Here is a 16,210-nt window from a genome sequence, read left to right as displayed (position 1 = left end):
AATTTGATCTGATTATGGGATAAACTGCTTGTTATCATTTGAGAAAGACACTATTCAAAACTGTAGGAAAAGATGTAAAATACCTATCTTTCATACTGAGAAAGAAGGAGTGATATTGCCATATGCAATCTGTTTCTTCGTTGATTAAGGCTGGAAGCTCTGCAGTGAAGTTACTTGAGCGGGAGGTGAACATCCTAAAGAGTGTCAAACACAAGCACATCATCCATCTGGAGCAAGTGTTTGAGACACCTAAGGTAAAGTTCCCCCAGGTGCTACAGTTTGAAGGTTGTTATTATCACAAAATGAATATTATTCCTTTCCGAAGTGGCCCTCTGGGGTGCAGTTGCTCATGTCCTTGGCAAAGCCTGTCAACAGAGATTGATGGGAACATTCTCAAGGACTTTTATTATTGATTGTATAATTAGGTGCACAATGATTAGATTGATGTCTTTAGTTACATGTTGTGGGTGACATGTTAGAAACAAATGTTTAAGATTAGAATAGTTTCATGCAAAACAAATAGTGAGTCGAGCTTCCTCCTAGATGGCATCCTTTTACATTTGCTCTTACTCTCTCTACTAGAGACCATTTGATTATTGTCAGGATATGGTAAGGTTATCTACATGATCAAATTGAAGAAGTTTACTTGTCATGGTGTAGAAAATACTTTTAAAAAATTCTCTCATCCATTATATCCAGTGTGCAGTTCCCACCTCCCCTCAGTTGCCCTGCCCCTCTCTCCCAGATCCACTCCTCTTGTTTCCCTTCAGAAAAGAGCAGGCCTCCCAGAGATACCAACCAAACAGGGAATAACAAGTTCTTTTATCTTTGTCTTTTCCAGCGTGTTTTGTCTCCTTTCTTTCCTAGATATTATCATTCTCTAATCTTAACTGTAGGGTTTTTTCTTTTCCAGTTAACTTGGGATCATTTGCACTACCTGGAAGCAATACTCTATGTGGTTAGGCATGTGGACAGATGGTCTGTTTCTTTAAATCCTGATTCTGCCACTTTTTAGCTGTGAGAACATGGCCAAGTTATTCAACTTCTCCCTGTGTAAGTGTCTCACCTGTGAAGTGCTGACTCGTCTGGTTGTTGAAGGATTAAAGATTAATGGGACTGTGGGCATAATGCATCAGTCTCATCAGATGTCAGCTATTGTTCTTCATTTTTTTCTGCCAAACTCAGAATTACATACTAATAATCAATTTGGGTTATGCATTGCACTTTATTAGCTGAAAGTGCTTGGCAACAGGACCGAAGCTGTCTTCTTTTCTTTTAGGTGGTCCTGAATGTCAGACCCCTGGCCTTGTGCATGTTAAGTGATGTCCTACTTCTACCACCAAGCTATACCTCCATCCTGAATTGTGATTTCTTTTATCCCCAAATATTCTTTAAACAACTCTCTTCTTTGTCATCAGCTTTAAAGAAATTATTTATGTGTATGAATTTTTGTCTGTATGTATGTCTGTTTTCCTTTTTGCTTGCCTTGTGCTCATGGAGGTCAGAAGAGGGCTACAGCTTGTCTGGATCTGGGGTGGATAGCACCACATGGATGCTAGAAATAGAAGCCAGTCTTCTGCAATCGTAACAAGTGCTCTTAACCATAGAACCAGCTTTCCAGCCTCTTTATCATTAGTTTTAGGCAGTTGGATTTCAATGACTATTGATAAAGTTCTCTTTATGTTTCTTGTTCTTGGGATTCATAGAACTTTTTTGGGTATGTGAATTTGATTTTCATCTGATTTAGAAAAATTTTAGTAATTTTTTTTCTATTTTCTTCCCCTACTTTGAAGGACTTGGTATATATGCCAGATGACCTGATACACTGCTATTTTGCTCATTTTCCAGCATTTTCTGTGTTCAATCTGTGTAATTTGTATTTTACCATGACTTCAGATTCACTAATTTTTTTTTTATAACATCTACTGTTTTACCATCTCACCCAGTGGAAATTCAAATTTCTTCATGTGTATATTCAACATTTAACCTTATCATACTCAGTTTTTCCACACTTCATGTATATAGTGATAAGAACTAAAGTCCTTTTCCTACTAATTGTATTGTGTACATCATTGTTCAGTTTTGATGGGACTTTCTTCCTTCATTCTGGGTTATATTTTCTTACTATGTACACCTGTTACTTATATATTTATTTTCCTATTTTTGTCTTTTAATACAAGGTCTGACTATGTAGGCCAGGGTAGTCCAGAAATTCTTACATAACCAGGCTGGCCTAGAACTTGTGAACCTTCCTCCTCAGCATTTGAGTGCAAGAATTTCAGGTGTATACTACCAAGCCTGGTTGTCAACTAATTTTAATTAGATGCCAGATATTGTAAAAATTACCATTTTGTGTGCTAGATTTTTAGGAGAGATTATATGGTCTTACTAGATAACCCTGAAATTAGTGAGTCTTCTGCCTCAGCTTCCAGTGGCTGGGATTGCAGGCATGTGCCACCACTTCTGGCTCTAGTGATGATTCTTGGACTTTGTTTTATAACATAGTGAGTCATGTAGAGACAGTTCAGTGCCATTGGGGCTTGATTTGTCCTTTGTGAGGGGCAACAGAGTGTCCTCTGTAGGGCTAGTTGTCCCCTTCTACTGAGGTGTGGCCTCTGAGTATTCATACCCGCTAATGTTACATGAGTTATGGGATTTCTTTCTCTGGCTAATGGGAACACAGCATTCCTGACCCACGTGAGCACCAGTGACTGCCCTTCTCTGGCCTTTCACATGGTTACCACATGGTTAGTTCCCAGTTTGGGGACAATGCACATACTGATTAATACTCTGCTGAAGATTTGAGAAAGAATCTCTCTCTCCTCCCTCTTCTCTTTCTCTCTCTCCTCACCCCCTCCCTTTCCCCTCTCTCCCCCTCTCTGTCTGTGTATGTACAGATTTCCCCCACTTTGACATTCTTCCTTGGTAACTTTAATTGTCTTGGCTTTTCTGGACTCTCATCTCCTGAATTCATGAAGGCTCCTGGACCTGCAAGTTTTCCAAAGAATATTCCTGTAGGTTGCACACTTGACCTTGGCAGTTTGAGCAACTTCATCCCCTTGCATCATTGCTGCTGCTCTCTGTAGGCTCTGTGCTGCCACCTAATTCCATAGATACTCTTCATACCTGTGCTGTAGTTATGCACAACTGTTTCTAAGAACTGTAAGACTTGAGTAATACACTATATCATTATAACTTTGATCAACACACATTTAACATTAAAAATAGATTTTATTTTATGTGGCTGTATACCACCCACATGCAGCACCCTCAGAGTCCAGAAGAGGGCAATGGATTCCTTTGGAACTGGAGTTACAGATGCCTGTGAGCTGTCATATGGGTGCTGGGAATGGAACCTGTCTTCTTCACAACAGTGCTCTTCACAGTGCTCTTCACAACAGACATCTGTCCAGTCCCTTGTGCATTTTATAAATTGGCATCAATTTATATTGTAATTACTGCTAATGCAACTTTTCCTTCCAAATAGTTCACTTTCCAGTCCATGTTCCTAGCCATCCTGTAGTGCTGTCAATGACGAAAGTATGGCCCAGTTCAAAGGCTTATTTGTCAGATGTTTCAGACACTTCAAAATCATAAAGCAGCCCGAAATTCATTGAATCAGAATTGTGGCTCTAGGAAGAAAGATACTTACCTCTCTCCCTGCTTTAATCACACTGTCTCAACGTAGATGTTGGATTAACAGCTGTTACAAGAACAGCATCAGACACCGCCCCCCCAATCTTCAGAACAGCAAAACTCTAGAATATATGTTAGAATGGAAACATGGAGGGTAATTATGTCTGATGGCCGTGCCTTTGGAAAAGTCTGCCTTTTAGTTGAATAGAAATCTTTGACTCAGTAAGTGGCCTTACTGTAGAATGTCTAAATACATCTTAATAAAGAAATGACAGACACAGAGAGGCATTTCATCTTTGCTTCTTGGTCACTGAGTTCCATTGTCTCATCTTTGGTATTTCCATGTGTTTTTCTTTTCTCCTGTGATGGTTAATATTATAAGCTTGATAGAGTATAGAACCATCTTGGAGACAAACCTCTGGGCACACTTGTGAGGTATTATTTACATTAAGTGAGCCTTTGGTCATGCCTATGAGGGTCCCAGACCAAATAAAAAGGAGAAAGTGGGGGCTAGTGATAATGTTCAGTGGGCTAGGGTTCTTGCTTCCAAGCCTACTGACGTGAGTTTGATCTACAGTATAGAAGAGAACCTATGAGTTGTGCTTTATCTCTAAAGGTATGCTGGGGCATACAGGAACGCACACACACACACACACAGACAGACAGACAGACAATTAAATCAATTAAAGGAGAAAGTAAGCTGAGCACTAGCACTCACTTTTCTCTGTTTCTTGATTGGATACAGTGTGGTCAGCCACCTTGTACTTCTGCTGTGGCCAGTCAGTCAGTGGCTTTCCCATCATAATAGACTGTACCTTGAACTGTGAGCTACAATATACACTTTCTCCTTTAAGTTACCCTTGTCAGGAAAGTTTATTACAACAGTAAAACCAAGAAATCGCCCCCTTTCTTGTGTTTAGCCCATGTCTCACAGGTCCCCCTGTTAACACAGGCAACCTATGAAGTCAGTCTTTCTTGCTGCCTGCCTTTATAGGGCCCATGAGATAAGTTCTCTACATTTCCCAATAAATGACAAAATGTAAAAGAATAATGTTTCACCAAACTCAGTTTTCTGAGTCTGTAAATATAGCATTGTGTTGCTTATGGCTGATCTCAAGGCAGTTGCTGTGTTATGCTATTATTAAAGAGACCATGTTGTCCACAGAGATCCATAATGGTTACTCTTGGGTTTGGTCTTTATAGAAAAATTTTTGCTGAGCTCTGCTATACATTACTGTTGAAGTGTTGACTTAGAAATGCAAAATTGACACCATACAACTTTTACCTCAAGACTCTGGCTTCAACATCTCCAATGCCTTGTTTCATATGTGGCTTGGGGAATCCATAGTCTTGAGCATGCTATTCAAGGCTCTTTGCAAACTTGTTCCAACATTTACTGTTAGCTTCACCCTTTGCTATCTTCTTTTCCACCCTATAGCCCCCAGTACTGTTAACAGAGATCTCTGGGTTATTTTAATAGCTGTTTTGTTCAGGCTCTAGGGGATTTATATATTGACCATCAGATCTGCCTGATTTCTCTCCACCTTTTCTGCCCAGAAATTACTGCTCACACATTCAGTCTTAATTCTTCTTGGTGAGTATTCTTTATGCAGAGGCAGCCTCTTCCACAGCCCCACAGCATGTTGGACTGTTATGCATATCACATGATACTGTAACTGTTGAATTTCCCCTTGTATTCAGTATATGTGGCTTGTTCCCCTTGTATTCAGTATAATAGCTTGTATATAACATGTAAGACATTTTTACATGAATAAGGTGATATTGTGATCATAGTTGTGGTGTATAACACATAACCTTGTAACTTTCTTATATTCTGACTTTTAAATCTGTAATGTCAGCAAATGTACCTTGTGATGGAGCTTTGTGAGGATGGAGAACTCAAAGAAGTTCTGGATAAAAAAGGGCATTTCTCAGAGAATGAGACAAGGTTGATAATTCAAAGTCTTGCATCAGCCATTGCATATCTTCATAACAAAGGTAAGACGAGGACTGTGCACCTCACCATCTGCATAAATGAAGACATCACTGTTATTTAAGTTGGATGGTCTTTAGGACTCATAATCACATTGGTAGAACTTGGTAATGTAATTGGATAACAAGTACATTTCCATATTTTTCCATTTAATTGTATTTATAGACATTTTAGTGACAATACAGGTGTATAAATACACTTTATATGGGAGAGCAAACAGTCCTGACCATCCTTATTCTAGAAGTTTAAAATGTGGCTAATATCATCAAAATCAAAGTAGATAAAGTGAATTTTCCTAAAATATTTGTATATTAATATCATTAAAAATGAAATGTACATGTTCTAGCCCCATGAAATAGTACATTTCAGTCTTAGAGCAGTTTGGGTTAAAACAGAAGGAACAGAAGTTCACAGTGTACACCTCGGTGCCACATGTGCAGAGTGGTTCACATTATGTTCCCCTAAGCCCTGTAGTTTACATTAGGATTCATTATTGGTACTTTTTTTTTTCACTTTTTGATTTCATTTTACATTCTAACCACAGTTCTCCCTCCCACCCCTTCTCCCACTCCTCACCTACTTTACCTCCCCTCACGTCCAGGACTACCCCACCCCCAGTCCACTTATCCTTACAGGTAAGGGCTCCCATGAGGAGTCAACATAGTCTGGCCCAATAGGTTGGGCAGGGTCAGGCCCCTCTCCCATGTGTTAAGAATGAGCATGGCATCCCACCTTGGTGAATGGGCTCTAACAAGCTAGCTCATGTACTGTGATTATATTGTGGTCCTACTGCCACTGAGCATGGCATCCCACCTTAAGGAATGAGTTACACATTGTTGGTATTTTTTGTTCTATTGGTTTTGACAAATGTGTAGTAACGTTACTTATTAAGATATGATTTGGAGGTCAGCGGGAGGCCTGAGCTTCAGGCCTGGAGCAGCTTTAGTGGGAGGCCAGAATCCCAGCCTGGAAGAAACATCACTGAACCACCAACACAAAAGCAGCATCAGAGGGAGGCCTGAGCCACAGGCCCTGGAGGGGGTCAGAGGGAGCCACAAGCCTACCAAGGAGCAGTGTCAGAGGAAGGTCCAAGCTTCAGCCCCAGGAATGAGGAGCATCAACTTGATGAGATAACAGCAGCAATTTTCAGCAGTGGCTTCCAGAAATAATCACAAGAAGTTTCTCGGGGAAAGTGTCCCAGTTATTTCTCAGTTGGAGATAACCTGATGCTACATCAATCACTGGATCCTCAACCCCATCTACACCTCCAATGGGAGGAGCATCCATTAGTATGGTAGCCCCACCTGCACCTCTTAGGCCCACTTCCACCAGGAGGAGCATTCACCAGAATCTCTGCTCTGCTTGTGCAGAGGAGTGAACAACGCCAGGAGTGAACAACAGAGCCACAGCTCCCAACTATACCAATTGGAGAAAGAGAGACCCCTGAAGTACAAGCTCCACCTATACCTTTTAGAGGAAAAGATGCATATACAAGGTAAGAACACACTCAACAATATAAAGAGCAATATGATACAACTAGAAACTAATAGTGCTACAACAGCAAGACCGGAACAGATTAAGTAGAAGAAAATGACCTAAAAATAAATTTATGAGGATGATTGAGGCCCTTAAAGAGGAAATGAAAAATTCCCTTAAAGAAAAAAAAAGCCACCAAGATAAAACAATCAAGAAGTGAAGAACATGATTTAAGTCTTGAAATCTGAAATAGAGGCAATAAAGAAAACATAAATTGAGGGAATCCTGGAAATGGAATGGAAAAATCTGGGTAAATGATTAAGAATCACAAATTGAAGTATAAACAACAGAATATGAGATGGAAGAATCTCAGGCATTGAAGAGACAATAGAGGAAATAGAAAAATTTTAAATCCAACTAAATTTAACACAAAACATGATGGAAATCTGGGACACCATGGAAGACCTAACCTAAGAATAATAGAAGAAGGAGAAGAAGTCCAATTCAAAGGCACAAAAAATATATTCAACAAAATCATAGAAGAAAACTTTCCCAACCTAAAGAAGGACATGCCTATGAAAATACAAGAGGCTTACAGAACACCAAATAGATTGGACAAAAAAAAAAAAAAAAAAAAAAAAGAAAGAAAGAAAGAAAAAAGTTCCCTTACCACATAATAATCAAAACAATAAACATACAGAATAAAGAAAGAATATTAAGAGCTGAAAAGGAGAAAGGCCAGGTAACATATAAAGGCAGACCTATCAGAATTACACCTGACTTCTCAATGGAAACATTGAAAGCCAGAAGGCCCTGGTCAGAGGTTATGTAGACATTAAGGGACCATGGATGCCACCCCAGACTACTTTACCCAGCAAAGCTTTTAATCTCCATTGATGGATAAAACAAGATATTCCATGATAAAACCAAATTTAAACAATACCTATCCACAACCTAGCCCTCTAGAAAGTACTAGAAGTCACCTGCATGCACAAGAACACAGACAATAAATAAGCCTACAGCAGCAAATTCCAAAGAATGGAACTGAACACACAATGCCATCACCAACAACAAAAACAAAAATAACAGGAACTAGCAATCACTGGTCATTAATATCCACTAGTATAAATGGTCTCAATTGACCTATAAAAAGACACAGGCTAATAGACTGGATATGAAAACAGGATCCATCCTCCTGATGCATACAAGAAACATACCTCAAACTCAAAGACAGACATTACCTCAGAGTAAAGGGTTGGGAAAATATTTTCCAATCAAATGGACCTAAGAAACAAGTTTGTGTATATATCCTAATATCTATCAAAATAGACTTCAAACTAAAATGAATCAAAAAAGATAAAGAAGTTCATTTCATATTCATCACAGGAAAAATCCTCAAGAGGAAATCTCAATTCTGAACATCTATGCCCTAAACACAAGAGCTTCTATATTTGTAAAAGAAACATTACTAAAGCTTAAATCACAAATCAAGCCCCCCACACAAATAGTGGAAGAATTTAACACCCTACTCTTCAACAGACCATTGGACAGGTCTGCCAGACAGACACTTAACAGAGAAATAAGGGAACTATCAGATAGTATAACTCAAATGGACTTAACAGACATCTATAGAACATTCCACCCAAACACAAAAGAATATATTTTCTTTTTAGCACTTCATGGAAACCTTCTCAAAAATCGACCACATACTCTGTAACAAAGCAAACCTCAGCAGATAGAAAAAAAAATTTGGAATAAACTCCTGTACCCTATCTGATCACCACAGTTTAAAGTTAGAATTCAGTAGCAACATTAATTTCAGAAAGCCCACAAATACATGGAAATTGAACAGTGATCAACTGAACCACCACGGGGTAAAGGAAGAAATAAAGAAAGAAATAAAAGGCTTCCTAAAATTTAATGGAAATGACCACATAACAAACCCAAACTTATGGTACACAGTGAAAGCAGTGCTAAGAGGGAAATTCATAACACTAAATGCCTACCTAAAGAAGCTGGAAAAATTCCAACCTAGTGAATTAACAGAACAACTGAAAGTGCTAGAACAAAAAAAAAGACAAACTCACCCAGAAAGGGTAGACAGCAAAAAATAGTCAAATGGAAAGCTGAAATCAATGAAATAGAAACAAAGAAAACAATGCAAAGAATCAATGAAACAATTCAACAAAATAGACAAACCTTTATGCAAAATAATCAAAAGTCAGAGAGAGAAAATATCCAAACTAACAAAATCAGAAATGAAAAGGGGGTCATAACAGACACTGCGGAAATCCAGAGAACCATCAAGTTATACTTTAAAAACCTGTACTCCACAAAATTGGAAAACTTTAAGGAGATGGACAATTTTCAAGATAAGTACACATACCAAAATTAAATCAAGAACAGATAAACAACTTAAATATACCTATATAACCCTTAAGGAAATAGAAGCAGTCATCAATAGTCTCCCAACCAAAAACAAAAACAAACCAAAAACAAAAACACAGGCCCAGATGGTTTCAGTGCATTCTACCAGATATTCAAAGAAGAGCTAATATCAATACTCCTCAAATTATTCCACACAATAGAAACAGAAGAAACATAGCCAAACTCTTTTTATGAGGCTACAGATACCCTGATACCTAAACCATACAATGATACTACAAAGATAGAGAATTGCAGACCAATTTCTCTCATGAACATAGATGCAAAAATATTCAAAACTACTGGCAAATTGAATCCAAGAACACATTAGAAAAATCATCTACCATGACCAAGTAGGATTCACCTCAGAGATGGAAGGATGGTTCAACATACAAAATTCCATCAATGTAATCTGTCATATAAACAAAGTGAAAGAAAAAAAAAAACATGATCATCTCATTAGATGCTGAAAAGGCCTTTGCCAAAGTTCAACACCCCTTCATGATAAAGGTCTTGCAGAGAACAGGTATACAAAGGACATACCTAAATATAATAAAGACAATGCACAGCAACCCAACAGCCAACACCAAACTAAATAGAAACTCAAAGTAATCCCACTGAAATCAGGAACAAAACAAGGCTGTCTACTCTCTCCATATCTATTCAACATAGTACTTGAAGTTTTAGCTAGAGCAATAAGATAACAAAGGGAGATCAAGGGGATACAAATTGGAAAAGAAGTCAAATTCTTGCTATTTGCTGATAATATGATAGTTTACATAAGTGGTCCCAAAAATTCTACCAGAGAACTCTTATAACTGATAAACACCTTCAATAATGTAGTAGGATACAAGATTGATTAAAAACATCAGTAGCCTTCCTAATACAGATGATAAACAGGCCGAGAAAGAAATCAGAGAAACATCTCCCTTTACAATGGCCACAAATATCATAAAATATCTTGGGGGTAACTCTAACCAAACAAGTGGAAAACCTGTATGACAAGAACTTCAAATCTTTAAAGAAAGAAATTAAAGAATATATCAGAAAATGAAAAGATTTCCCGTGCTCTTGGATAGGTAGGGTCAACACAATAAAAATTAACAATTCTACCAAAAGCAATCTGCAGATTCAATGCAAGCCCTATCAAAATTCCAGCACAATTCTTGACAGACCTTGAAAGAACAATACTCAACTTCATATGGAAAAACAAAAAACCCAGTATAGCCTAAACTATTCTGTACAATAAGTGATCATCTGGAGGCATCACCATCTTTGACTTCAAGCTCTGCTGTAGAGCTATAGTAATGAAAACAGCTTGATATTAGCACAAAACCAAACAGGTGAACCAATGGAATTGAATCAAAGATCCTGATATCAACCTATATACCTATGAACATCTAATTTTTGAAAAAGAAGCTAAAAATATAAAATGGTGAAAAAAGCATATTCAACAAATGGTGCTGGTATAATTGGCTCTCAACATGTCAAAGAATGCAAATAGATCCATATCTATCACCATGCACAAAACCAAAGTCCTAATGGATCAAAGACCTCAATATAAATCCATCCACACTGAACATCATAGAAGAGAAAGTGGAAAATACACTTGAACATATATGTACAGGAGACTTACTAAACATAACACCAGTAACACAGACACTGAGAGCAACAATTAATAAATGGGACCTCCTAAAACCAAGAAGCTTCTGTAAAGCAAAGAACATTGTCAACAAGACAAAACAGCTCCCTACAGAATGGGAAAAGATCTTCACAATTCCCACACCTGACTGAGGGTGGATCTCCAAAATATACAAAGAACTCAAGAAACTACACATCAAACTACCAAAGAATCTAATTAAAAATGGAGTACAGATCTAAACAGAAAATTCTCAACAGAACAATTTCAAATGGCCAAGAGACACTTAAGGAAATGCTCAACATCTGTACTCATTAAGGAAACGTGAATCAAAAGCACTCTGAAATTCTATCTTACACTTATCTGAATGGCTAAGATCAAAAACACCAATGACAGCTTATGCTGGATAGGATGTGGAGAAAGGGGAACACTCCTCCACTGCTAGTAGGAGTCCAAGCTTATACAGTCACTGTGGAAATCAGTATGGCAATTTCTCTGAAAATTAGGGATCAAGTTACCTCAAGACTCTGCAATACCACTTTTGGGCATATACCCAAAGAGGCACATTCATACCACAAGGACATTTGCTCAACTGTTAGGAGCATGTTTTCCCACCAGCCTGGGCACACCCACGGCAACCCCAAAGAACACACAGAGACTCTATATTCGATACAATGCTGTTGGTCTGTTACTAGTTTCTTATCTTATTGGCTATCTGTCTTAAATATTAACCCATTTCTATTAATCTAAGTATTTCCACGTGGTCTTATTTTACTGGCGAGAGGGCCCGGAGTTCTACCCTGTTGGTCCTATATCTTGAAACTCTTTCCTACCACTTCCTGAATCCTCCTTGTCTCCTAGTTCCACCTGTCTTACTTTCCTATTGACAAACAATGCTTTATTCATTAACCAAAAAGAGAAACATATTTACAGAATGACATCTCCCATCACTCAACTATGTTCATAGCAACAGTATTCATAATAACCAGATCTTGGAAACAAGATGCCCCTCAACTGAAGAATGGCTAAAGAAAATGTGGTATGTTTACACAATGGAGCACTACTCAGCAGTAAGAAACAATGACAGCCTAAAATTTGCAGGCAAATGGTCAGAACTAGAAAAAAAAATATCCTGAATGAGGTAACCCCAAGCCAGAAAGACAAATACAGTATGTACTCATCAGTGGATACCAGGTGTAAAGCAAAAGATACCCAGCCTACAATCCATAACACCAGAGAAGCTAGAACCCTCTTACAGAAACAGAGGGAAGCAGATGCAGAAATTCACAACTAACCAATGGGCCAAGCTCCTGGAGTACAATCGAAGTGAGGGAGGAGCAAAAATATGGACAAAGGAGTCAAGACCATGATGGGGAAACCCACAGAACTGGCTGACCTGAGCTAGTGAGAGATCACTGACTCCGGTCTGACAGATGGGGAACTTGCATAAGACTGAACTAGACTCCCTTAATATAGGTGACAATGGTGCTATTGGGACAATATATGAGGCCATTGGTAGTGGGTCCAAGATCTAACTCTAACACACAGACAGACTTAGTTGAGCCCATTCTATATGGAGTGATACCTTGCCTGGCCTAGACACAGGGGTGGGGGTGAGGAGGTGCCTTGGTCCTGCCTCAGTGAGATAATGGGACAGACTTAGTAGACTTCCTCTTCAAGGAGCAGATGGGAGGTGGAGGGGCTAGTGGGAGGAGCTGAAGGAGAGAGGAAGGAAGGGGAACCAGGATCAAAATGTAAAATATAATTAATAAAAATAAGACCACACAAGAAGAAGAAAAAGAAGGAAGAGACGGAGGAGGAAGAGGAGGAGGAAGAGGAGGAGGAGGAGGAGGAGGAGAAGAAGACGACATTTGGAGTAATTTACCAATGCTTTAAAAAATGTCTAAAAAGAACTCTGCTTATTCTAATAGCTTTAACTGACTCCAGTTTTAGTGCTGTCTCTTTGTTCCATGCTCCCCTTTCCTTTGATGTTATTAGGAGTGACTTTAGAACATCCTCATTTTATAGGTGAGAAAGTACTTGTTTGCAAAGGTCAGTGACAGGCTTTGGGATCTCAGTTTCATCCGTACCTACTGTATGTGTTCAGCCCTAGAGTTACAAAGATGAAAAAAATTAAGACCCCTGCTCCTCAAGTGGCTTAGGCTAGTAGGAGATGGAGTACAGAAAACAGCTTGTAATCCAGTGTGGAGAGTTGTGTGAAGTGCAGGGAGCTTAACCGGGTGTCAGAATTAGTTCTAGGAACACAGGCCCAGACAAGAGAAGGATTTCAGTGAGGAAAGGCTTGCAGAGGCTGAATGCCATGCTTGTCTCTGTTCTCCCTTGTCAAGTGATATTTTTTTTCAGTATATTTCTATATTATCTTAACAGCATTTTTTGGGGGTGAGATTTTAAAAATTATTCTAAAAAGGATGAGAATATCGAAGATAAAAATGTGGGCTATTAGGGAGATTTGCTCCCACCAAAGATAAAAACATCACAAAATATGTTAATTAAAGTGGAATGGTATTTATGTAAGTAGAGACAGGTGGAGTAACAGAATCAGGAAGAATTCCAAAGACAAAGCCTGGGGGATATTTAAGAATTGTAAGTGATTAGGTACAACTGCCAGTCTGGGTCTAGTTGAGATGCATTTCCCTAGAAGTTATACATTTAACTTTCTACAGCTCTGGAAGTGTTTGCTGTGGATGTGAACTCAGTTATTTGCAGAGGAGTGTTTGGTACATTATTTGGATGTACACAGGAATCTTACCTCAGATCTGACCTGTTTAAACATAGGTTTGTATCCCAAGAGTTGTGGGTTTTATTTCAACATATGAACAGTATGAAAATGTATACTGATATTTTAGAACACACTGAAATACAGTGTATGCATGTGTGGCCAACTTACAATGTGTTAAAATGTTTATGTTGACAGTAATGTTATAACAGAAACAAAATTCCTGTTTAGAGGCCCAAGGATACAGAAAACCTTAGCTGGCCTATGTTGTGACCCAGGCTGCCTTTGTGCTCCTGGAAATGTGTATCCTCAAATAGATCCCCTTCCACACTCACCAGGCTGAGATGTTAGTTTGTCACAACAGGGAACATACAGAGATGAGAAAATAGCTTCTGATAGAAATGTAGAGAAGAGGGGTGTAAGTAAAAACAGAACAGGGAAAATTGTACTTGGCCTCTCCTCATACTTTATCTGTCCTGTTTCTGTCCTCATTGTCTTTCTGATATTTGCTTTGCTTGTCTATTTTCCTGGTAGATATAGTGCACAGAGATCTGAAGCTGGAAAACATAATGGTTAAAAGCAGCTTTATGGATGATAACAATGAAATGAACTTAAACATAAAGGTAAGAGCCTAGAACTACTACTCATGATTTCTCAGAAAACATCCAGCAACAATGAAGCTAAAGACATCTTGGACACACTTTGTTGACTTTCGAATCCAAGCCATTTATGCTAAGGAGTAAAAAATTCACAAAAGAAGTTGTAACTGATAAAAATAATTTTACAAGCTAAGTGATGCTACTGATTGTGTTTTTCAAAGTGCATATTCTTTTGGATGGTTCTAAATCATTAGTTAATAGCAAGCAAACAGATGCTCTGAATTCTAATTAATTTCAAAATTATGTCTGGTAATTTGATGTAAATGTGTTACAGATTTAGAGAAAAACACACCTTGGCTGTGCTTTTGATACTAAATTAATGCTACAGTCTGTATTTCTCATTGAAATTTTTCCTGGGTATTAATATTTATGTCTTAACCACAATTAATGTGCCAAGTGTTTATTCTTGAAGATTTTATTCAAATTAAGCGTTCCGTAATGTCAAATAAATGATAGAATACATTATTTATTACTTAGCACTTTAATAGTGGCTGCTTTCAAAATGTGTGCAAGTGTTAACTTTAGAATCAAATGTGTCTGTAAGTTGCCATTGCAGAAGCTAAATCCATATGCAGTAGAAACAGACTCAGCAACACTGCTGACAACCTTTGGTGACTGTTCTTCATAGTCCATTGTAACCTCCATGCAGGCAGGAACTTCAGCCATTTTGTTCTTTGTTGGAATGTGGAGAAAAGCCTGAGACAACATGCTCAGTTAACCTCTTGTGAACAAGACACTCTGCTCTCCAAATAGTGGAACTGGATTATGAAGGCTTTAGTATGTTTTGTGTCTGCATAGATGTTGTGTGGAAAAAGGTAGATTTAAGTTCCAAGTCCTGGAGTAATTGATTCAAGGCATGCTGATGCACACTTGTATTCCCAGCACAGGAGGTGCTGAAGCAGGATTGCCATGCGTTTAAGGCAAGCCTGGCTACATAGTGTGTTTTAGATTGGCCTGGACTGCAGAGTGAAACCCTATATAAAAGAAAAAGAGATGGATTTGGTAATTTTACATGTTAATTAGGAACATTTCCTTGCACTTTGTAAGGTACTGACAATTTGCATGTAGTGTGAACAAAGAACCTATGCTTTGCTTGTATGATCCATAAATGTGCCTTTGTGTCTGCTTTGGGTCCAAGGGCATTCCACTTTGATAGACAACCAAAGGGTACATGCCAAATACTCACTATCTGAAGGTGTAGTTACCAAGACTTAGAGTGGGGCAGGAGACTGAAGTTGCAACAAAGGCCTTCAGGCCCTCTGTGACCAGGCCATGTTGGTGTGGGCCTTTTTATCTTTGCCAATTTGTTTCATTTTAAGTAGTGTAGCAATTGTAGTATACTCGATACTCACAAAGGACATGATAATAATAGTAATGGAAAACAAGTTATACATGTTAAAAAAGAGTCTTAGTAAGTGTTGATAATGATAACTATTTTTATTTAAACAGTGCTTTTGCTGGACCATAACTCCAGCAACAGAAAAATAGATAACACATCCAAGGCTAGGCTGTATTTTGCAATGAAAGAACTTATAAAAAATCTTTACTAAGAAGAATTAACAAAAGGCATGAACAGTTTACATCCTGGGTTCTTGTTACCAAGTTTCTCTGCACCCAGATTGGGTGGGAAGAGAAGGAAGGTCAAG

The 16,210-nt window shown here is 38.4% G+C and overlaps 1 protein-coding gene across 1 annotated transcript in view; it reads left to right on the top strand.

Annotated features, from left to right (window-relative positions):
• Positions 1–16,210, top strand: part of Stk33 (serine/threonine kinase 33) — a 68,268-nt gene that overhangs the window by 7,504 nt on the left and 44,554 nt on the right. The window contains exons 4-6 of the mRNA XM_051192651.1: positions 150–254; positions 5,496–5,634; positions 14,440–14,528. Of these exons, the coding sequence (XP_051048608.1) occupies positions 150–254; positions 5,496–5,634; positions 14,440–14,528 (333 nt within the window). The remainder of the gene's footprint in view (positions 1–149; positions 255–5,495; positions 5,635–14,439; positions 14,529–16,210) is intronic.

The sequence above is a fragment of the Phodopus roborovskii genome, unplaced genomic scaffold, assembly GCF_943737965.1.
Source record: "Phodopus roborovskii unplaced genomic scaffold, PHOROB, whole genome shotgun sequence".
Taxonomy (NCBI): Eukaryota; Metazoa; Chordata; class Mammalia; order Rodentia; family Cricetidae; genus Phodopus; species Phodopus roborovskii.
The sequence above is the reverse complement of the archived record's forward strand: the minus strand, read 5'-3'. Positions and strand labels throughout refer to the sequence as shown.